At 48.0% G+C, this 22,500-nt stretch overlaps 3 protein-coding genes across 6 annotated transcripts in view; all 3 read left to right on the top strand.

Moving 5' to 3' along the window:
- The first annotated feature begins 1,798 nt into the window (after nucleotides 1–1,798).
- Nucleotides 1,799–7,151, top strand: LOC110166022 (protein Z-dependent protease inhibitor-like). Of its 2 annotated transcripts, none has more exons than XM_055158416.1 (6): nucleotides 1,799–1,828; nucleotides 2,239–2,507; nucleotides 4,673–4,957; nucleotides 5,284–5,528; nucleotides 5,662–5,773; nucleotides 6,317–7,151. In XM_055158416.1, exons 1-6 carry the CDS (start codon nucleotides 1,824–1,826, stop codon nucleotides 6,382–6,384), a joined length of 984 nt encoding a protein of 327 aa, XP_055014391.1. In that variant the 5' UTR covers nucleotides 1,799–1,823; the 3' UTR covers nucleotides 6,385–7,151. The 2 variants fall into 2 exon arrangements, with proteins under 2 accessions (XP_055014391.1, XP_055014390.1); XM_055158415.1 differs by having other exon boundaries at nucleotides 5,252–5,528.
- Nucleotides 7,152–7,963: 812 nt separating this feature from the next.
- On the top strand, nucleotides 7,964–19,504 carry mtif2 (mitochondrial translational initiation factor 2). Of its 3 annotated transcripts, none has more exons than XM_055158404.1 (14): nucleotides 7,964–8,158; nucleotides 8,388–8,508; nucleotides 9,186–9,294; nucleotides 10,384–10,552; nucleotides 11,470–11,630; nucleotides 12,436–12,612; nucleotides 12,755–12,894; nucleotides 13,227–13,351; nucleotides 13,427–13,631; nucleotides 14,070–14,325; nucleotides 14,966–15,103; nucleotides 16,101–16,265; nucleotides 16,391–16,531; nucleotides 19,038–19,504. In XM_055158404.1, the coding sequence occupies exons 2-14, from the start codon at nucleotides 8,389–8,391 to the stop codon at nucleotides 19,208–19,210; spliced, it is 2,079 nt and encodes a 692-aa protein (XP_055014379.1). In that variant the 5' UTR covers nucleotides 7,964–8,158; nucleotide 8,388; the 3' UTR covers nucleotides 19,211–19,504. The 3 variants fall into 3 exon arrangements, with proteins under 3 accessions (XP_055014379.1, XP_020786876.2, XP_055014380.1); XM_020931217.2 differs by having other exon boundaries at nucleotides 7,965–8,158; nucleotides 14,963–15,103; XM_055158405.1 differs by lacking the exons at nucleotides 7,964–8,158; nucleotides 8,388–8,508 and adding an exon at nucleotides 8,521–8,530 and having other exon boundaries at nucleotides 14,963–15,103.
- Nucleotides 19,505–22,215: 2,711 nt separating this feature from the next.
- The window catches only part of LOC110166024 (latent-transforming growth factor beta-binding protein 4-like), an 11,026-nt gene continuing 10,741 nt past the window's right edge, over nucleotides 22,216–22,500 (top strand). The window contains exon 1 of the mRNA XM_020931224.2: nucleotides 22,216–22,500. This exon is cut by the window's right edge and continues 113 nt beyond it. The gene's annotated coding sequence lies outside the window, so the exon portion shown is untranslated.

Here is a 22,500-nt window from a genome sequence, read left to right as displayed (position 1 = left end):
ATGTCATCACATCTACACATCTACAGAGTCACGAGCGGCTGCTGCGGCTGCAGTTTTCAGCACGAGTTTGTATAAAAATATAAACTACGCGCATAAAAATAATAGGAGACACATGAGTTAAACACAGATCCAGTTTGTACAGGACATTTTTAATGGATGCATCTTTGATGGGAAACATAAAATAATTTTAATTTAATTTAAAATTTGTTTTGGGTTCCAGTTTTAAATCGGCTGGTAAATAGTCCCACAGTCTAAGTCCCGAACACAAGAACACCACGATCAAACCGCGAGCACCGCGAGCACCACCGCGAGCACCACCTGTATCTGTGCAGTTTATGCTCCAGGCAAATGTGTGTTTCACAATTCAGACACTTCAAAAGGAATTTAATGATTAAAATTGGTAAAATGTTCAAAGTGAAATAGTTTGTTTCTTTTAAATGTCACTGTGCTGCCGGTGTCTGTGGTTTTTGTCTCGGACCTTAAAGCTGCGTTCAGTCTGCAGCCTGAAGTGAGCCAAATCTGATTTTTTGGCCCCTATGTTCCTGTATTCGATCTTATCGAAGCCTATGGCTTGTCCCCTGAGGAAAGACATAGGCTGAAACGCGTCGGGACTTTGTAAGTTTGTCCATTAAAACCTGCCGCAAACTAATAAAGGCATTTTATTTTTAACCAGTGAGTGCCTTGTGTTTTTTGCATCTTTGACATTATAATGTGTTTAATTCAACTTTGACACATTTGTTTATGTCTTACAGAAACAAAACTTAAAACCGCATGGATAATTTGCATAAACTGTAAATGCTGGAAAAAAGTGTCTTTGTCCTTGTGCGCTGATGCCTCCGCTTCTGTCGGACTAAAGGACACGACTACATGTTCTTTCTGTGAGGGATGTCACTGCAACTTTTGGACGCGTAATTTGTAGAATGAAAGTGATTAGAGCGACCCCACTGCACATGCGTGCGGGGCGGCGCGTGCGGGCGGCGCGTGCGGGGCGGCGCGTGCGGGCGGCGCGTGCGGGGCATCCTGCACGTGGAGATTTCAGAAAATCCATCCTATTTTCTGACGCTCTCTCTATGCTCTACGCGAGCGTACATATATAGAGTACACAAATACACAGAGAGCATGTATCTTTTGTTGTATTTGTGCATTTACAATAGTACAACGTGCTCCTTGAGCAGTTCTGTATCGTGTGAAAGAGCCCAGCTCCACAAAGACTCTTCATTAATCTTTTCCCATTGAGAAACACAGAGCCGGAGCCAGAGCCACGCGTCAACGCAAATGCGGCTCCACCGGCAGCTGCAGCAGGACGAACACGCGCAGCACTGACTCAGGGTTTGTCCATGTAAAGACGCTCAAACTTGACTGATTCGTTTAGTCGCTTGTATCAGGTCCACAGTGAAACTAAAAAGTGCAGCAGAACTTCACGAGACTCGTCAGGTGAAAACAAATTCCAATGTTTAATTGAACCCAACAGTGACGTACGTCGTTCATCTGACATAATTTGAACAAATTCATGTTCAAGTTCTTGATTTACAAAAGTGTTGCGTTCAGTTCAAAGTTCACTGAAAAGAGTTCTTTTGAACACGTTCATGCACAACACTGACTGTAGTAGTATTAGAAGAAATAGTAGTAGTAGTAGTAGTAGTAGTAGTAGTACTAGTACTAGTACTAGTAGTACTAGTAGTAGTTGTAGTAGTTGTAGTAGTTGTAGTATTCAGGGGCTACAGGCGCGTAGACGCGGTGTCAGAGGCTTTTATTGTGGAGAGACACGCCGGAAGTGCGGGGCCTGTGCGCGCTGACGTCACAGTGGAAAGAGCGTTGTGAGGATGAGGTGAGTGCGTCAGACCGTTACGTGATGTTTATGTTTGATTCTTTTAACATTTTGATCAAAATCATAAAACACGAGACACGTGACCCGCGCGCGAGCTGCCCCTGGGCGCGTGCACGATCTGCCCCGGTGCGCGTGCATCAAGCTCGTCTCCTCGCTCCTCGTTTCCTCGCTCCTCGCTTCCTTTCCTCAGACTCGTCTCCTCCGCCCTGTGACGCGCGCGTGCGTGCGTCTGTGCGCGGGTCCGTGACGTTCACGTGATTTAAACATTTTGAGATAAAAATGTTTTTATTCACCACGTTGTGACGTAGAGAAGGAGGAGGAGAGAGGAGGAAGATGAGGAGGAGGAGTGTGTTTTCCATCTGTGTGTTTTTCGTCACACTCAGACTCTTTTGACTCTTTTGACTCTTTAGGTCCGAGGTTCTGGTTCTGTGTTTGGTCCTGGTTCAGTCCTGGTCTCAGTCCCGGTCTCAGTCCATAGACCCGGTCCAGCTTCTGGCCCAGCGCTGGTCGGACTTTGGGTTCCGTTTGTTCCGGGAGGCGGCGTCTCGCTCGGACCAGAACCTGCTCCTGAGTCCCAGCGGAACCGGACTGAGTCTGAGCTCGGTTCTGGAGCGAAGCGCCGGCAGCGGCAGAGAGCAGCTGGAGAGGGCCCTGGGGCTGCAGGGCCTGCAGGCTGCAGGTGTGTACTACATGTAAATGGTCACATTTTTCTATAGCACTTTTCCACCTTCAAGGCTCAAAGCTCAACAAGGAACCACTCACACAGTCACACATTCACACATTGTGGGCAAGGTAGGTTAAGTGTCTTGCCCAAGAACACAACGGCAGCATTCATCTGTGGAGAGCTGGAATCACACCACCAACCTTCAGATCAGTGGGCGAATGCTCCACCCACTGAACTACTATGTATTTAACTATAGAAACTCTGTATATTATATATACAGTATATACACACACACACACACACACCACACACACACACATATATATATATATATGTGTGTGTGTGTGTGTGTGTGTGTATATACCTGGTCTGGTTCTCTCATAGACCAGGGGACTCATTTATAAAACTGCGCAGATGTTGTCGTAAGTTAGTGCGTACGTTTAATAGCTACGACAGTCGAGCGCCGCAAACTCCATATTTAGAAAACCCACCGCACGAACCAAACCTGCAACCCCCTCACACCTCCACCTCACCATAAAAGGACAGACCACGCCCCCTCACACCTCCACCTCACCATAAAAGGACAGACCACGCCCCCTCACACCTCCACCTCACCATAAAAGGACAGACCACGCCCCCTCACACCTCCACCTCACCATAAAAGGAGCAGGTAAAGTGACTCGTGAATGAAATTTCCCTAAACATGAGTCGATAATCAGACACGCGGGACAGAGGGAGGAGGAGGCTCCACGCAGCACCACGTGATCACCACAAACACTTTATTAAAGACTTTATTAAATAAGGTTTAATAAATACAAAACTAAAAGTGACAATAATGACTCATCTGTTCATTTAATCATATTTTATAATATTACGGCAGAACATCTTTGCAGTAAAGACCATGTGTTTTTTCACTGTTTCAACAGTTTTATCTCTATATTTTTAAGTGTGTCTATGAAGTGTGTGAGGACTGGTCCTGTATTTATACATATACATGTAGATACGTGCACGCGCTGATCTGAACGGTCAAATTATGAGCGCGTGCGAGAGATTCAGATGCCCTCCCCTGGAGAGGGAAAGGAGCGAAGGAAGGACACGAGGACACGAGGACACAGATTTATCATTAAACACATCAGATACAGATGTTATTCTGCCGATTAAAGTCCACACGAAACATCCAAACTGCTGAACCTGTGAGTGCGGGTCTGTGAGTGCGGGTCTGTGTGTGCGGGTCTGTGTGTCTGTGAGTGCGGGTCTGTGAGTGCGGGTCTGTGAGTGCGGGTCTGTGAGTGCGGGTCTGTGAGTGCGGGTCTGTGAGTGCGGGTCTGTGAGTGCGGGTCTGTGAGTGCGGGTCTGTGAGTGCGGGTCTGTGAGTGCGGGTCTGTGAGTGCGGGTCTGAGTGTAGTGCAGTGCAGTGCAAAGTGTAGGGCAGATTTTGGTTGGGGTCAGGTTCGGTCAGTGGGCTTTGTGTTGTCCGCAGACTCAGGTCACAGACTCGGGTCACAGACTCGGGTCACAGACTCAGGTCACTCTGGCGCTCGGTGAGTAAAGACTAAAGTAAAAGTGTTAAAGTTTTGTTCATTAAATCAAAGTCTGGCTCCTGCTGCGTCTGAGGGAAGAGTTTAGTCTCAGGTCGGGTCATTATTTCGTCCTCTGTGTTGGTCAGTCTGTGTCGGTCAGTCTGTGTTGGTCAGTATAAAGTCTGTGGTCTTGTTGTGGACTGTGGGACTCTGCGCTGCACCGAGTCCGGGAACGTGTCCGCGCTTGTGCACAAGTTTAAATGTTTAATATTGTGGAGAATAATGAGTGGAATAAACAGCTCTTCTCCGTGTTTTGTTGAACCAAACACTTAAATGTACAAATCTGAAGGTCATTCTTCTGTATACGTGGATTTTCTGATCAAACTCTTCCTCAAACTCTGTTCACTTCTGCTTCTCTCCACGAGTGTCGCTTTTTCCCCGTGTCTCCAGACTTTGTGTAGAACTTACAGGAGGTTCAGAGTTGGTGTAGAGTTAAACAAAGAGCCACGACTTAGTCGAGTTTTATAAATACCGCGGTTGGTGTAGGAAGCGACGACGCACGGATTTTTGCGTAAGCAAGATTTATAAATGAGGCCCCTGGTCTGGTTCTCTGTAGACCTGGTCTGGTTCTCTCATAGACCTGGTCTGGTTCTCTTGTAGACCTGGTCTCTGGACTTCGAGCAGCGGTGGGTGGAGACTCTCTTGGGGGCGTGGCCTGGTTCGTGGCGCAGGGGGCGGAGCCTGATGATGCGTACAGGAAGAGTCTGGAGGGGAGTTTTGGGGCGGACCTTCAGACGGTGGACTTCGGCTCACCTCAGGACTCTACGGACTCCATCCAGCGCTGGGTCCTGGAGCAGACCCGACAGCGAGTCCAGACCCCGACGACCGGACTAGACCTGGGACCGGACCCACAGCTGGTCCTCGCCTCGGCTCTTCACGTCCAGAGTGAGTCCAGTTTAGACCTGATTCAGTCCTGACTTCAGTCTTACTTTAGACCCACTTCTAACCCTGCGCTCTCCTCTGGTCTCTGCTCTGGTCTCTGCTCTGGTCTCTGGTCTCTGGTTTCTGCTCTGGTCTCTGCTCTGGTCTCTGGTCTCTGGTTTCTGCTCTGGTCTCTGGTCTCTGGTCTCTGCTCTGGTCTCTGGTCTCTGGTCTCTGCTCTGGTCTCTGGTCTCTGGTTTCTGCTCTGGTCTCTGGTCTGATCTCTGGTCTCTGGTCTCTGGTCTCGGTCTGGTTCAGGCCGGTTCTCGGTCCCCTTTAATGCGTCCCAGACGGTGCAGGAGCGGTTCTTCGTGGACCGGTACCACACGGTGATGGTTCCGATGATGCTGACCACGGGCAGGTTCCTGTTGGCGTACGACCGGAACCTGAGGACTGGAGTCCTGAGGCTGGGACTGGACCGGGACCGAGCAGCCATGTTGGTTCTGCTGCCGGACGAGGGCGTGCACGTGAGCGCGCTGGAGGACGAGCTGAGCGGCGAAAAACTCCAAAAACTCGTCCGAGCGCTCAAGAAGACGTGAGTTTATTATTATTATTATTATTATTATTATTATTATTATTATTATTATTATTATTATTCATTATTATTATTATTAATAATAATAATAATAATAATAAGACTTAACCCTGTCTCCGGTGTCGACCTTCAGGCGTCTCGAGGTCCAGATTCCGCGCTTCGCTCTGGAACAGGCCACGCCCCTAAAACCCGTCCTCCAGAAGCTGCAGGTCACACAGGTGTTCGCCGACAACTCCCTCTCCCAGGTCAGTCCCAAAACCGGTTTAGATCCTCCTAGAACCAGGTCAGTCCCAGAACCGGTTTAGATCCTCCTAGAACCAGGTCAGTCCCAGAACCGGTTTAGATCCTCCTAGAACCAGGTCAGTCCCAAAACCGGTTTAGATCCTCCTAGAACCAGGTCAGTCCCAAAACTGGTTTAGATCCTCCTAGAACCAGGTCAGTCCCAGAACCGGTTTAGATCCTCCTAGAACCAGGTCAGTCCCAAAACCGGTTTAGATCCTCCTAGAACCAGGTCTGTCCCAAAACCGGTTTAGATCCTCCTAGAACCAGGTCAGTCCCAAAAAACGGTTTAGATCCTCCTAGAACCAGGTCAGTCCCAAAACCGGTTTAGATCCTCCTAGAACCAGGTCAGTCCCAGAACCGGTTTAGATCTAAGACCCTTTCTGGACCTGTTCATAGTCCTGTAGTCTGGTCCGAATCCCTGCATGTGGACCCGGTCTACACCCGGTCTACACCCGGTCTACACCCGGTCTACACCCGGTCTACACCCGGTCTACACTGTTTTTCAGGTCCTGGACTCGGTGGCTCTTTCCGTGGACGAGACTTCGGCGCCGGGAAGCGTGGCCAGCTCTTTTAAGACCCCGCCCCCTCGGCTCACTGTGAATCGGCCGTTCCTATTGGTCGTTTATCACGAAGCAACAGAAACGGTGCAGATGATTGGACGAGTCATGGACCCCACCCAGAAATGACCAGTCACATCACACCCTGGTCTAGTCCAGGTCTAGTCCTGGTCTAGTCCTGGTCTAGTCCCGGTCTAGTCCTGGTCTAGTCCCGGTCTAGTCCAGGTCTAGTCCTGGTTTAGTCCCGGTCTAGTCCAGGTCTAGTTCTGGTTTAGTCCCGGTCTAGTCCAGGTCTAGTTCTGGTTTAGTCCTGGTTATTTCTGGTTTGTTTTTCGTTTGTTTCCTTCAATTAAATAAACTGTCTTGAACCTGAAGTTTTGTAGTACTGCAGAAAAGCAGTACAACTACTACTACTACTACTACTATCACTACTACTACTACTACTACTACTACTACTACTACTATAGTACAGTACTGTTACTGCCTGAGCTTGTACTTTGTCACTTTTAATTCCACTAAAACTGTGTATTTTTACTTAAGTACTGGAACTGTCTCCTCCCTCCTTGTTTTCACTCTCTGACGCTATCTCCTTGTCTCCTTGTCTTCTCCCTCCTTGTCTCCTTGTCTCCTCCCTCCTTGTCTCCTTGTCTCCTCCCTCCTTGTCTCCTCTCTCGGTCTCTGTTTCCTTGTGAGTTTTTCTTGTGATGTAATGATCTGTTAAACACTACACTTCCCATGATGCTCTGCTTCTGCTGGTCAATAATAAACAACTGTTACAAATGTGTACGGCTTTGGTTTAGTCCTGGTCTAGTCCTGGTCTAGTCCTGGTCTAGTCCTGGTTTAGTCCTGGTTTAGTCCTGGTCTAGTCCTGGTTTAGTCCTGTTTTTTCTTGAGTACTCTGGAATACTCGAGTACTCTGGAATACTCGAGTACTCTGAAATACTTGAGTACTCTGGGATATTCGTGACTTAGACAAACTTTTTTGATCCACAGGGATTCAGACACAAAGTCACACGACACGACAGAAAATAATAACAAATATAATAAATATAATAAACAATAAATATAAATGTGATAAATTCTAAATAAAAAGCAAAAAAGAACAAGAGACAAATAAAACATTGATGTAAATGTAAATCTAAATAAAATAGAAAAATAAGAAATAAAATATAAAATCACAGATTTATACAAGAGGAAGACACAGAGTGATGTGTTACATAAGGTTGTAGGGAGTATTATCTGTCACATAAGGGAGTATGTACAGTTGTAGGGAGTATTATCTGTCACATAAGGGAGTATGTACAGTTGTAGGGAGTATTATCTGTCACATAAGGGAGTATGTACAGTTGTAGGGAGTATTATCTGTCACATAAGGGAGTATGTAAAGTTGTAGGGAGTATTGTCTGTCACATAAAGGTGAGTTGTTGTTCTTCTTGTGCAGTGTTACAGTGTGAAATTTCTCCATTTGCCTTTTGCAAAAATATATATATTTTTGGCCATAACTTGAGAATATAATATATTTTATATTATAAAATATATTTTAAATATCATCATCTATATTTATTTCTATGCACGCCGCTGGGGGCGCTGTCACTTCCGCTGATGGCGCTGTTACTTCCGCTCACAAAAGTGTCATGGCGGCGCACAGACTCCCGCAATGACTTTTCTCAAAACAACCCGCCGAACCGAACCGGACCGGACCAGACTAACCCAGAACCAGGACCGAATCGGACCGGACTAACCCAGAACCGACCCGGACTAACCCAGAACCAGGACCGGACCCGGGACCAGGTGATATTAAGACCTGTTTAATTTCAGATGTCTGAGCCTGGTTTAGTCCTGGTTTAGTCCTGGTTTAGTCCTGGTTCAGACCTGGTTTAGTCCTGGTTCAGACCTGGTTTAGTCCTGGTTCAGACCTGGTTTAGTCCTGGTTCAGACCTGGTTTAGTTCTGGTTCAGTTCTGGTTCAGACCTGGTTTAGTTCTGGTTTAGTCCTGGTTTAATCTTGGTTCTTGGTGCAGGATGGTCTCAGTTCTTCGTGGCGCCTGGAGGGTTTTGGCTCCGCCCCTTCTGCGTGCAGCCCCGCCCCCTCTACGGAAAACCCCCGCCCACTTCCAACAGCAAAGACACACCTCCAAACAGGTAAAAACACACCTCCAAACAGGTAACAGGTGACTGAAACTGATTAAGGACCGTGACCCCTACGTGACCCCTACGTGACCCCTACGTGACCCCTACAGTCAGACACAATCATGGATCTATTAAAATAACTGGATACAGTTTTGCTGCTTGTTTCTGCCTCGAGTTGACGTAGTGTCACTCAGTGGTTCTACAGTCGAAAAAATCCCATGGACCGAGAGAAGATTTTTCTCATAGAGGCAACGTGATCACAACCTGCTCGTGTTCGTCTGACAGGACCTACAACTTTCAAAAATGTCGGATTTTGTGGCGATTTTTACCTATTTTTAGATCATAAACGTTTTCTCGCTCAAAATCCTTCAGTTGTCTTAAAAAATGCTTTATATTCGTTAGCTCCGGCTCCGCTCTGCTCCGTTCTCGTTCTTCTCGCTCTGATTGGTCAAAGCGATCACGTGATACACGAGTCCGCGCTCCGTGCGTGTGGTCGCGTGCATTCGCGTGTTGCCCGTGGGAGAAAAGACTCTACTGCACATGCTCGGTCGCCCACAGCCACCAGAAGAACCTCGCCGGGCTAATCTGGGATCATGAGACATAGAGCTCAGCCCATTGACTTGAATGGGCGGCCATTTTGGAACCTGGGGGCTTGGACACAATAAGCTCAGGTCACATGGTGTGTGCAGGTCAAAGGTCACAGGAAGGAGCCCAAACCGAAAGTGGAGAAACAGGAAGTGGAGATCAAACAGAGGATGAGTGTGGAAGAGCTGGCACGAGCCATGGACCGAGACTGTGGTAAACCTGCACCTGTCTGCACCTGTCTGTATCTGTCTGCACCTGTCAGCTCCTGTCTGCACCTGTCTGCACCTGTCTGCTTCTATCTGCACCTGTCTGCTCCTGTCTGTATCTGTCTGCACCTGTCTGTATCTGTCTGCACCTGTCAGCTCCTGTCTGTATCTGTCTGCACCTGTCTGCACCTGTCAGCTCCTGTCTGCACCTGTCTGCTCCTGTCTGTATCTGTCTGCACCTGTCTGTATCTGTCTGCACCTGTCAGCTCCTGTCTGCATCTGTCTGCACCTGTCTGCACCTGTCTGCTTCTATCTGCACCTGTCTGCTCCTGTCTGTACCTGTCTGCACCTGTCTGCTTCTATCTGCACCTGTCTGCTCCTGTCTGCACCTGTATGCTCCTGTCTGTACCTGTCTGCTCCTGTCTGCACCTGTCTGCATCTCTCTGTATCTGTCTGCACCTGTCAGCTCCTGTCTGCTCCTGTCTGCACCTGTCTGCTCCTGTCTGTACCTGTCTGCTCCTGTCTGCACCTGTCTGCACCTGTCTGCTTCTATCTGCACCTGTCTGCTCCTGTCTGCACCTGTCTGCATCTCTCTGTATCTGTCTGCACCTGTCTGTATCTGGCTGCTCCTGTCTGCACCTGTCTGCTTCTATCTGCACCTGTCTGCTCCTGTCTGCACCTGTCTGCTCCTGTCTGCACCTGTCTGCTTCTATCTGCACCTGTCTGCACCTGTCTGCTTCTATCTGCACCTGTCTGCTCCTGTCTGCACCTGTCTGCTCCTGTCTGCACCTGTCTGCTCCTGTCTGTACCTGTCTGCTCCTGTCTGCACCTGTCTGCTTCTATCTGCACCTGTCTGCACCTGTCTGTATCTGGCTGCTCCTGTCTGCACCTGTCTGCTCCTGTCTGCACCTGTCTGCTTCTATCTGCACCTGTCTGCTTCTATCTGCACCTGTCTGCTCCTGTCTGTACCTGTCTGCACCTGTCTGCTTCTATCTGCACCTGTCTGCTCCTGTCTGCACCTGTCTGCTCCTGTCTGTACCTGTCTGCTCCTGTCTGCACCTGTCTGCTCCTCTGACCTGTGACCTGTGACCCTCAGACCACGTTCTGGAGGTCCTGTCCAACACGTCGTTGGACTCGGTTCTGGGTCTGGACTCGGTTCTGGATCAGTCGTTGATCAAAGAGGTGGTGAAGCTGTCGGGGATGAAGGTCCGATGGGCCAAACTGAGCGAGACCCGCCAGCGCCCCCACAAGGACGTCACCCGCAGGTACAAGAACCTCACAGTCACAAGGTACAAGAACCTCACACTCACAAGGTACAAGAACCTCACACCCGCAGGTCCAAGAACCTCACAGTCACAAAGTACAAGAACCTCACACCCGCAGGTACAAGAACCTCACAGTCAGAAGGTACAAGAACTTCACACTCGCAGGTACAAGAACCTCACAGTCATAAGGTACAAGAACCTCACACTCACAATGTACAAGAACCTCACAGTCACAAGGTACAAGAACCTCACAGTCACAAGATACAAGAACCTCACACCCGCAGGTCCAAGAACCTCACAGTCACAAGGTACAAGAACCTCACAGTCACAGGTACAAGAACAGTCACAGGTATAAGAACCTCAGTCACAAGGTACAAGAACCTCACAGTCACAAGGTACAAGAACCTCACAGTCAGAAGGTACAAGAACCTCACACCCGCAGGTCCAAGAACCTCAGTCACAAGGTACAAGAACCTCACAGTCACAAGGTACAAGAACCTCACAGTCAGAAGGTACAAGAACCTCACAGTCAGAAGGTACAAGAACCTCACAGTCAGAAGGTACAAGAACCTCACAGTCAGAAGGTACAAGAACCTCACAGTCACAGGTACAAGAACCTCACAGTCACAATTGCAACAGTCACAGGTACAAGAACCTCACAGTCATAGATACAAGAACCTCACAGTCACAGTTACAACAGTCACAGGTACAAGAACCTCACAGTCACAGGTACAAGAACCTCACAGTCACAGGTACAAGAACCTCACAGTCATAGATACAAGAACCTCACAGTCACAGTTACAACAGTCACAGGTACAAGAACCTCACAGTCACAGCGCCCCCACAAGGACGCCACGAGCAGGTACACCCAGATGCCCTCGTTGCCTCAGATGCCCTCCCTCTGTCTCGTCCCTCAGACCGCCGCCGGACCCTGCGCTGCTCAGGCCCCGCCCCCCCGTGGTCACAATTATGGGTCACGTGGATCACGGTAAAACCACGCTCCTGGACGCTCTCAGGGCCAGCCAGCTCGCGTCTGCGGAGGCGGGAGGCATCACGCAGCACATCGGAGCCTTTCTGGGTAAAACTCTAACTAGACTAAACTAAACTAACTCAAACTAAACCAAACTACACTAACCCAAACTAAACTAACTCAAACTAAACTAACCCAAACTAAACTAACTCAAACGAACCCAAATTAAACTCAAATTAAACTGAACTAAACTCAAACTAAACTAACTCAAACTAAACTAAACTAAACTCAAACTAAACTCAACTCAAACTAACTCAAACTAACCCAAACTAACTCAAACTAAACTAATTCAAACTAAACTAACTCAAACTAAACCAAACTCAAACTAAACTAATTCAAACTAAACTAACTCAAACTAAACCAAACTCAAACTAAACTAATTCAAACTAAACTAACTCAAACTTAACTCAAACTAAAATAACTCAAACTAAACTAAACCAAATTAACCCAAACTAAACTAACCCAAACTAACCTAGACTATGGGTTAGGGTTTATATTTACTATTTTCATGTTTTCTGTATTTATTTGATCGATTCTGAATCTGCTCAGGATCCTGGTTCAGGGTTTAGGCTTCAACATTTTGTCCCTAAAGACGATGACGGTTCTGGACACTCCGGGACATGCGGCTTCCCTGGTCCGGTCCCTGGTCCGGTCCCTGGTCCGGTCCCTGGTCCGGTCCCTGGTCCGGTCCCCGGTCTGGTCCCTGATCCGGGCTTTGGCCGGTCCCTGGTCGGGTCCAGTCTTTGGTCCGGTCCCTGGTCCGGTCCAGTCTTTGGTCCGGTCCCTGGTCCAGTCCAGTCTTTGGTCTGGTCCCAGGTCCAGTCCCTGGTCTAACCCGGTCTGTCGGTCGCAGTGCGTTTGGCGAGCGGTGAGGCGATGACGGTCCTGGACACTCCGGGACACGCGGCGTTCTCGAGTCTTCGGGCCAGAGGGGCGTCGGCCACAGACATCGTGATTCTGGTGATCGCGGCGGACGACGGCGTCATGGAACAGACTGTCGAGTCCATCCGACACGCCCGGAACGCCGGAGGTGAGTCCGGAACATTCTAGTGACGCTAACTGGAGGCACTGCTCTGTCCGAGGCTCTGACATACTGGAATCTGAGTTTAGTTTGACCCTCTCTGACCTCTGACCCTCTCTGACCTCCTCTGACCTCTGACCTCTGACCTCAGTCCCGATCATCGTGGCCGTGAATAAATGTGACAAACCTCAGTCGGACCCTGACAGGGTCAAGAGGGAGCTCCTGTCGCACGACGTCGTCTGTGAAGAGTTTGGAGGAGACGTGCAGGCGCTGCACCTGTCAGCCCTCAAGGTACACTCACCTGTACAGGCGCCGCACCTGTCTGCACTGAGGGGGTCGTTGTGTTGTGTGTACAGTTGTGTGTTGTGTGTACAGTTGTGTGTTGTGTGTACAGTTGTGTGTTGTGTGTACAGTTGTGTGTACAGTTGTGTGTACAGTTGTGTGTACAGTTGTGTGTCGTGTGTACAGTTGTGTGTTGTGTGTACAGTTGTGTGTCAGTTGTGTGTACAGTTGTGTGTTGTGTGTACAGTTGTGTGTACAGTTGTGTGTCGTGTGTACAGTTGTGTGTCGTGTGTACAGTTGTGTGTCGTGTGTACAGTTGTGTGTCGTGTGTTTGTGTTCAGGGGGAGGGGCTTGTGGAGCTCACTGAGGCGGTCGTGGCTTTGGCTGAAGTTCTGGAGCTGAAAGCCGAACCGGACGGAGCGATGGAAGGAACCGTGATCGAGAGTCGCATCGACAAAGGGAAAGGGTGAGGAGGACGAGGAGTGTGTCGTGTGTCGTGTGTAATAACTGGTGTGTGTGTAATAACTGGTGTGTGTGTCAGTCCTGTCAGTACCGCTCTGGTCCAGAGGGGGGCGCTCCGGAGGGGGGCGGTCCTGGTCTCGGGTCGGACTTGGGCCAAAGTCCGGTTCATGTTTGATGAAAACGGGACGGTTCTGAACGAGGCCGGACCGAGCCGAGCCGTGCAGGTCTGCGGCTGGAGAGACCTGCCCTCCGCCGGGGAGGACATCCTCGAGGTCGAGTCCGAGGTAAGACCGGGACTAGACCCAGTCTAGACCCAGTCTAGACCAGGAATAAACCTGAACTAAACATGAATTAGACCTGGACTAAACCAGGACTAAACCAGGACTAAACCAGGACTAAACCAGGACTAAACCTGGACTAAATCTGGACTAAACCTGGACTAAACATGAATTAGACCTGGACTAAACCAGGACTAAACCAGGACTAAACCAGGACTAAACCAGGACTAAACCTGGACTAAATCTGGACTAAACCTGGACTAAACATGAATTAGACCTGGACTAAACCAGGACTAAACCAGGACTAAACCAGGACTAAACCTGGACTAAACCTGGACTAAACCTGGACTAAACCCAGACTAAACCCAGACTAAACCCGAACTAAACCCGAACTAAACCCGGACTAAACCCGGACTAAACCCGGACTCTTGGTGGTCTGAGCAGCAGAGGGCGCGGGAGGTGGTGTCGTACCGACAGCACCTGGACGAGCAGCAGCGTCTGGGGGAGGAGCAAAAGACCATCGCGGCCAATCAGGAGGCTCATCTGCGACAGTACCGCCTCCAGAGGGCGGAGCTAGCACACCTGAGCTGGAGGCAGCGGAAGAGCGCCCTCTACCACAAAAACAAGGAAGTGTTCGCCACTCGCCCGCCAGAACGAGACACGGACCAAAGCTCGCCGCGGCTCAGCGTCGTCATCAAAGGTGCCACGCTTTTGGTTTGGGCGCGTTCTCCGAGTTTAGGAACGTTCTCCGAGTTTAGGAACGTTCTCCGAGTTTAGGAACGTTCTCTAAGTTTAGGAACGTTCTCCGAGTTTAGGAACGTTCTCCGAGTTTAGGAACGTTCTCTAAGTTTAGGAACGTTCTCCGAGTTTAGGAACGTTCTCCGAGTTTAGGAACGTTCTCTAAGTTTAGGAACGTTCTCCGAGTTTAGGAACGTTCTCCGAGTTTAGGAACGTTCTCTAAGTTTAGGAACGTTCTCCGAGTTTAGGAACGTTCTCTAAGTTTAGGAACGTTCTCCGAGTTTAGGAACGTTCTCCGAGTTTAGGAACGTTCTCTAAGTTTAGGAACGTTCTGTATTATTATTATTATTATTATTATTATTAGGGTTGAATTTGTGTTTTTAAAGTGAGATTTAGTTTGTCTCAGACGTGGACGACGCTTTAGACTTTATACTTACTCTGTTATTATATTTAATAATAATCATGATAATAATCATGGTGTGGTGTTGTTCAGGAGACGTGGACGTTTTTTTAGACTTTATACTTACTGTTATTATTATTATTTTTTAATATAATAATAATAAATATAATAATAATAATGACGGTGTGGTGTTGTTCAGGAGACGTGGACGGTTCTGTGGAGACCCTCCTGAATGTTCTGGACTCGTACGACGCTCAGGATCAGTGTGAACTCGACCTGATCCATTTTGGGACCGGAGACGTGTCCGAGACCGACGTGAACCTGGCACACACCTTCTCAGGTTAGGTCTCTAATCCGGGTTTAGACCTGGTTTAGTCCTGGTTTAGACCTAGTTTAGGCCTGGTTTAGTCCTGGTTTAGTCCTGGTTTAGACCTGGTTTAGTCCTGGTTTAGACCTGGTTTAGACCTGGTTTAGTCCTGGTTTAGTCCTGGTTTAGTCCTGATTTAGACCTGGTTTAGACCTGGTTTAGACCTGGTTTAGTCCTGGTTTAGTCCTGGTTTAGTCCTGGTTTAGTCCTGATTTAGACCTGGTTTAGACCTGGTTTAGACCTGGTTTAGACCTGGTTTAGTCCTGGTTTAGTCCTGGTTTAGTCCTGGTTTAGTTCTTGTGTGTGGAGAATGACATGGACCCTGTGTTTGTTTATCTTGTGTTGTTTTATTTGTGTCCTTATTTGCATCCTTGTGTCCTTTTTAGATTCCTTGTGTCCTTTTTTGCATCCTTGTGTCCTGTTTAGTTTCCTTGTGTCCTTTTTTGCATCCTTGTGTCCTTTTTAGATTCCTTGTGTCCTTATTTGCATCCTTGTGTCCTGTTTAGTTTCCTTGTGTCCTTTTTAGATTCCTTGTGTCCTTATTTGCATCCTTGTGTCCTTTTTAGTTTCCTTGTGTCCTTATTTGCATCCTTGTGTCCTGTTTAGTTTCCTTGTGTCCTTTTTTGCATCCTTGTGTCCTGTTTAGATTCCTTGTGTCCTTATTTGCATCCTTGTGTCCTTTTTAGATTCCTTGTGTCCTTATTTGCATCCTTGTGTCCTTTTTAGATTCCTTGTGTCCTTATTTGCATCCTTGTGTCCTTTTTAGTTTCCTTGTGTCCTTATTTGCATCCTTGTGTCCTGTTTAGTTTCCTTGTGTCCTTTTTTGCATCCTTGTGTCCTGTTTAGTTTCCTTGTGTCCTTTTTTGCATCCTTGTGTCCTTTTTAGATTCCTTGTGTCCTTATTTGCATCCTTGTGTCCTTGTTAGATTCCTTGTGTGTTTTTCATGTGTTTGTTGGTTCTTTGTTGCAGGTTCTGTTTACGGCTTTAACGTGTCGGTGTCGCGCTCCGTGCAGCAGGTGGCGCTGAAGAAGAACGTGCCGCTCAAACTTCACTCTGTTATTTACAAACTCGTCGAAGAACTCAAGCAGGAACTCAGCGAAAAACTGCCCTCAGAGACCATCCAGACAGTCCTGGGTAAGAACCGGGTCTAAACCAGATCTAAACCCTCCAGAGACCATCCAGACAGTCTTGGTCTCTGGTCTGGGCCCTGGTCCAGTCCCCGGTCTGGTCTAAGTCCGGTCTAAGTCTGGTCTTTGCAGGAGAGGCTGGGGTCCTGGCCGTCTTCGAGGTCTCCGTGGGGAAGAGGAAAGTCCCTGTGGCTGGATGCAGAGTCCAGAGAGGCGTCCTGGACAAACGGCAGCGCTTCAGAGTCCTGAGGGAGGGGCAGGTCCTGTGGGAGGGTATGTACTCCTGGGGGGGGTAGTTACTCCTGGGGGGGGTAGTTACTCCTGGGGGGTACGTACTCCGGGGGGGGGGGTAGTTACTCCTGGGGGGTACGTACTCCGGGGGGGGGGTAGTTACTCCTGGGGGGTACGTACTCCGGGGGTTGTAGTTTACTCCTGGGGGGGTATGTACTCCGGGGGGGTAGTTACTCCTGGGGGGGTACGTACTCCGGGGGTTGTAGTTACTCCTGGGGGGGGTATGTACTCCGGGGGGGTAGTTACTCCTGGGGGGTATGTACTCCGGGGGGGTATGTACTCCGGGGGGGTATGTACTCCGGGGGGGGTAGTTACTCCTGGGGGGGTACGTACTCCGGGGGGGGGTAGTTACTCCTGGGGGGTAGTTACTCCTGGGGGGGTACGTACTCCGGGGGTTGTAGTTACTCCTGGGGGGGTACGTACTCCGGGGGGGGGGGTAGTTACTCCTGGGGGGTATGTACTCCGGGGGGGGGGTAGTTACTCCTGGGGGGGTACGTACTCCGGGGGGGGGTAGTTACTCCTGGGGGGGTAGTTACTCCTGGGGGGGTACGTACTCCGGGGGGGGGGGGTAGTTACTCCTGGGGGGTACGTACTCCGGGGGTTGTAGTTACTCCTGGGGGGGTACGTACTCCGGGGGTTGTAGTTACTCCTGGGGGGGTATGTACTCCGGGGGGGTAGTTACTCCTGGGGGGGTATGTACTCCGGGGGGGGTAGTTACTCCTGGGGGGTACGTACTCCGGGGGTTGTAGTTACTCCTGGGGGGGTATGTACTCCGGGGGGGTAGTTACTCCTGGGGGGGTATGTACTCCGGGGGGGGTAGTTACTCCTGGGGGGTATGTACTCCGGGGGGGGTAGTTACTCCTGGGGGGTACGTACTCCGGGGGTTGTAGTTACTCCTGGGGGGGTATGTACTCCGGGGGGGGTAGTTACTCCTGGGGGGTACGTACTCCGGGGGTTGTAGTTACTCCTGGGGGGGTACGTACTCCGGGGGGGGGTAGTTACTCCTGGGGGTACGTACTCCGGGGGGGGGGGGGTAGTTACTCCTGGGGGGTACGTACTCCGGGGGGGGGGGTAGTTACTCCTGGGGGGGTACGTACTCCGGGGGGGGGGGGGGGGGTAGTTACTCCTGGGGGGTACGTACTCCAGACGACTCCCTCAACTTTATTTCTGTTGCACTTTAAAAACAAGAGTCGACCAAATTCTGCAGGAAAAAAACAAACAGGGACAAAGACGAGTCGGTAAAAGGTCGAACCTCAGACTTCCCACGTTTACACGAGAACTTTAATTCTGAAAGAAAACGATGTAATTCTGAATAAAAATGAATTCCTCTTTAAAAAGTCCATATAAACCTGGCCCTGGCCCTGGCCCTGGTCCTGGTCCTGGTCCTGGTCCTGGTCCTGGTCCTGGTCCTGGCCCTGGCCCTGGCCCTGGTCCTGGTCCTGGTCCTGTCTCGGGACTTTGATCCGTGTCTCTTTGGGTTTGTGAGCGGGATGCGGGGGTGGGCTGAGGTAGAGCAGCTCACTTTGTCTCCTTTGTGTTTGTGTCGGTGGAGGAACGACAAACCGAGACGACAGAAAAGTCGGAGCAGATGAAGTTTGTGTTTAAATCTGTCGGTGTTTCTGTCCAATCAGAACCTCCCCAGACGCTCACACACAGGAAAAAAAAACATCTCACCAGTTTTACACATAAACCTCAATTCATAATTATTATTTCCATGAAAACTCCAAGGAGAATATTTTAATTCCGAACTATTTAATTCAGAATAATTTATATGAAATAAAAAAAAAACGTGTAAACGTGGCACTGAGTTAAAACTGAGGAGAAAAAAGTGAGTGGATCCAGATCTGCAGAGAGAAGATTCCACTGGAGCAGCTGCTCTGTTTCCCCCAGTTTAACCCTGGACTCTGGTCTCTGGTCTTTGGTCTCTGGTCTCTGGTCTCTGGTCTTTGGTCTTTGGTCTCTGGTCTCTGGTCTCTGGTCTCTGGTCTTTGGTCTCTGGTCTCTGGTCTCTGGTCTTTGGTCTTTGGTCTCTGGTCTCTGGTCTCTGGTCTCTGGTCTCTGGTCTCTGGTCTTTGGTCTCTGGTCTCTGGTCTCTGGTCTCTGGTCTCTGGTCTCTGGTCTCTGGTCTCTGGTCTCTGGTCTTTGGTCTCTGGTCTCTGGTCTCTGGTCTCTGGTCTTTGGTCTCTGGTCTCTGGTCTCTGGTCTCTGGTCTCTGGTCTCTGGTCTCTGGTCTCTGGTCTCTGGTCTCTGGTCTCTGGTCTAACCCGGTCTCTGGTCTCTGGTCTCTGGTCTTTGGTCTCTGGTCTTTGGTCTCTGGTCTTTGGTCTTTGGTCTTTGGTCTCTGGTCTCTGGTCTCTGGTCTCTGGTCTCTGGTCTTTGGTCTTTGGTCTAACCCCGGTCTCTGGTCTCTGGTCTCTGGTCTTTGGTCTCTGGTCTCTGGTCTCTGGTCTCTGGTCTTTGGTCTAACCCCGGTCTCTGGTCTCTTTAGGGTCCCTTTCGGCTCTGAAGCATCATAAGGACGATGTTTCTTCTGTGAAGTTGGGGATGGACTGTGGACTTTCCGTCGACGGAGCCGTGGATTTCAAACCCGGCGACACAGTCCAGTGCTACGAGGAGGTCCAGACCCCCCAGACCTGCTCCTGGACCCCCCCGGGATTCTGACCCACAACTAGGACTGAAGTGGGACTAAACCGGGACTGAGCCAGGACAAAACCTCTTGTGGATTCAGCTGGTTCTGGTTTATTCAACCAAAATGGTGATAAAAATAGAATATTCTAATGAGTCTGTTGAAGATCTTAAGATTAAAATTATAATTATAATAATTATGACATTAAATGTTCCTTTTGTTTAATGTAAAAATTATTTTGTTTTTATTAAAGACACAAAAGTTTCAGATTCAAGAATGTTTTCATCCACGTTTCTGAAAATAAATGTAATAAAAACAAACAGCTCTGACCCCTGAACTCTGACCTTTGACCCCTGACCTCTGACACCATTTCTATGTTCCAGTGCTGCTCACTGAAGGTGCAGAGTTTTCATTACAAAAAGAAAATCATTTCAAAAGTGCGAGAGAAAAGTTTAAAATGAAGATAAACAATATTTCTTGGGATAATCTGAATCTAGAGTATTGCGGCGTATGTAGCCCAATGCTTTTCCCACACGCCGCGGCGGGATAAGACGCGGGGTAAAACACTGTGCACGCGTAACTCGGAACAAATGCATATACACGGTACTTGTTTGTCATAGTAGGCGTACGCGTTAGAGCACTTACTTTAAAGCTGCTGCCGTCCGTAGCCATGCACCGATACCTTCTATATGCAAATCTTTCCTGTTAAAATACGGTCAACAGAAAGTTGCTCCCCGTGCTCACCCCGCCACCATGATCCAAGGCCTCACACTCAGCAGGTGAGCGCGCGCTATATAGGCCACACCCACCGTGCCACCCCCAGACACCGCAGTGTAGTGCACATTAGTCACGTGTGGAAACCAATAGAAAACCCACGAATGGCTCCTACATAGAGAAGAATAATAATATTTATAATCTAGACCAGGAGAGTCAAACTCATTTTGTTCCGGGGGTCGTGTCCAACCGACTTTGATCCAAAGTGTCCGGATCAGAAAACTCATGTCATATAAACCCCAAAAATAACAAGAAGTTCAAATATTTGTGCAGAGAAACACAAATCTATTACAGAAATCTTTTTTAATTGATGAACTCTTTCTTTTACAAAATATTATAATATTATGAACAACCTGAAACTTTAAGAAAAATACAATTTCAACACAAAGTTTGAACATGAACTTGTCTGTAAACAGAATAAGTTCATTTTTGTTGTAAAATCCTGCACTCGGCTCCACTTTTCTCATGTTGGACATTTTCTGATGAGGGTCACGGTCAACAGTCAAAACGATCGTCCTTTAAGAGCGTTTGGAAAGAGACAAGTCTTCATTTGTGCTGCTCTGGTGGGAGGGGCCACGTACAGAGACGCTGGAGACGCTGCTGTGATAAACACCACACAAAATTAACACCATTTTAATAGAAAATATCATTCAAATATTTTAGTAGAAAATCACCCAAGGGCCACATTAAAAGTCTTGGAGGGCCGAATCTGGCCCCCGGGCCTTATGTTTGACACCTGTATTCTAGAGTTTGAAAATTCTGGTTTAGAATTAGTAAAGAATATTTCATCCTCTTATGAAGATGGAACACGTTAAATCCAGCTCCTGATATCACTGAAATAAATAAAATCATGATGATTTTTCTGTTTTCTTTGTGAAATCAAACGTTTCATGTTGAAGTCTTTTCCTCACACGATCTCGGCGTTTTTAAACACAGGTCCAGGTCTTTCCCTGATTGTTTCAGTAACTACAGACCCAGATCTGTTTTACCTGGATTTTTAAAAGTATTAGAAAAAGTTCTTTATAAAAGGTTATTTTCTTATATAAATAATAATTCAGTTCTTTGTAAGTATCAACGTGGTTTTGGTAAAACTCACAGCACGTTCACGTCTCAATAATGTTTATATCCAATTCAAACTTTCTGGTCGTCACTGTCGATGAAAATCTAAACTGGAAAGAGCAGCTGACTGACTCAGAACTTTATAAATCTCTTGGTTTTAGACTTAGACAAAATGTATTGATCCACAAGGGAAATTATTTGGACATTAAAAGAAAAGTTTCTAAATTTATGGATTATAATTTAGTTAAATGTACCTGTCATAATAACATCTGGTCTGCACTTTCCCAACTCCTCTCAACAATATTATTATTGGTGCAAAAATGTTTTGTTCAAAATGTAACTGATTCCACTCGTGTCGTTTATTCATCAAACTGAACATTCTTAATATTTATGACATTAATATTTATCACATTTGTATTTTATGTATAAAACTCTTAATATACGACTCTGATCCCTGAACATTTCACATTTTACTTTAAAACCAGTGAAGAGATTCAAAGATACAAAACTCGTCTAAATCATCATTTTCAAACGAGTCACAAGTGGAGCTCAGTTTTACTTCGATCCAGAGGCGGGAAATTCTGAAGCAGTTTTCACGTCGTTAGTGACGCGTCAGAAATGTTTAAGAAGAGTTTGAGGGAATGTTTGATATTTCATGATCTTGTTTGATAATGATTCAGTTTCAGAGTTTCATTGTGTTTTAATCCAAGTCTGAATCAAATGTTTTTCACCTACGTTGAGTAAATGTCATCGTTTTTATTCATGCTCAGCCACATTCAGTTTAAATGTTTTCATGAGGCGGAGGCTTTAATATTTTGCCCTTTGGGGGTTTTTGCCTTTTCCAGCACCAACTTTTTCATAGTCATATGTTATGTACATGTGAAATAAATAAATAAATATCGGGGTTAGTGAAATAATGTAAAATCAGGACAGGGCGTCGGACTCATCGCCATGACGGCGTCGGACTCTCAGATCAGGGCAAAGACAGTTTTTTTTCCCCTCAATAACGTTGTTCATGTCCATGAAAAATCTAAAAGGTGAATTCACAAATGTTGAACCTGATGATTTGTGTTTGTGATCAGACCCAGAAACTCTCGGTTTCAAACTGGTCCTGTCTGGATTTAACGTCACTGGACTCTGGAATGTCATGATGTCGTCTGAAACACACAGGGAAAATACTCCGTACTGTGGCATTAAACGTTCCTGTTGAGGTCAGGGGGCGGGCTCTCAGGGGGCGGCTCGTTCTGATTGGTCAGATTCAGAACTTGATCTAATCAAAGGAAATATTCAAAAAGGTCTGGTCCAGGTCCGGTTCCACTCAGGAAGTCCTCCTATCAGATCCACACACACTTCCTGTCTCATTCTGTTCACTTCCTGTCCCACAAACCGAGGGAGGGCCAGAGCAGGACCTGGTCTGGTCTCCGGGCAGGGACCAGTCCAGGGACCAGACCAGACCAGGGACCAAGGACCAGACCAGACCAGGGACCAAAGC

The sequence above is a fragment of the Boleophthalmus pectinirostris genome, unplaced genomic scaffold (genome assembly GCF_026225935.1).
Source record: "Boleophthalmus pectinirostris isolate CB_2022bp ecotype Guang Dong unplaced genomic scaffold, ASM2622593v1 HiC_scaffold_22, whole genome shotgun sequence".
In the NCBI taxonomy this organism is placed as follows: domain Eukaryota; kingdom Metazoa; phylum Chordata; class Actinopteri; order Gobiiformes; family Gobiidae; genus Boleophthalmus; species Boleophthalmus pectinirostris.
This window is presented reverse-complemented; position numbering and strand designations above follow the sequence as displayed.

Coding starts and splice junctions, on each gene's coding strand:
- LOC110166022 (XM_055158415.1), top strand. Junction 5,529..5,661: donor GTCCGAGCGCTCAAGAAGAC/GTGAGTTTATTA, acceptor GTCGACCTTCAG/GCGTCTCGAGGTCCAGATTC. Junction 5,774..6,316: donor CCGACAACTCCCTCTCCCAG/GTCAGTCCCAAA, acceptor ACTGTTTTTCAG/GTCCTGGACTCGGTGGCTCT.
- mtif2 (XM_020931217.2), top strand. CDS start 8,389: ATGGTCTCAGTTCTTCGTGGCGCCTGGAGGGTTTTGGCTCCGCCCCTT. Junction 9,295..10,383: donor AGCCATGGACCGAGACTGTG/GTAAACCTGCAC, acceptor TGTGACCCTCAG/ACCACGTTCTGGAGGTCCTG. Junction 14,326..14,962: donor GCTCAGCGTCGTCATCAAAG/GTGCCACGCTTT, acceptor GGTGTTGTTCAG/GAGACGTGGACGGTTCTGTG.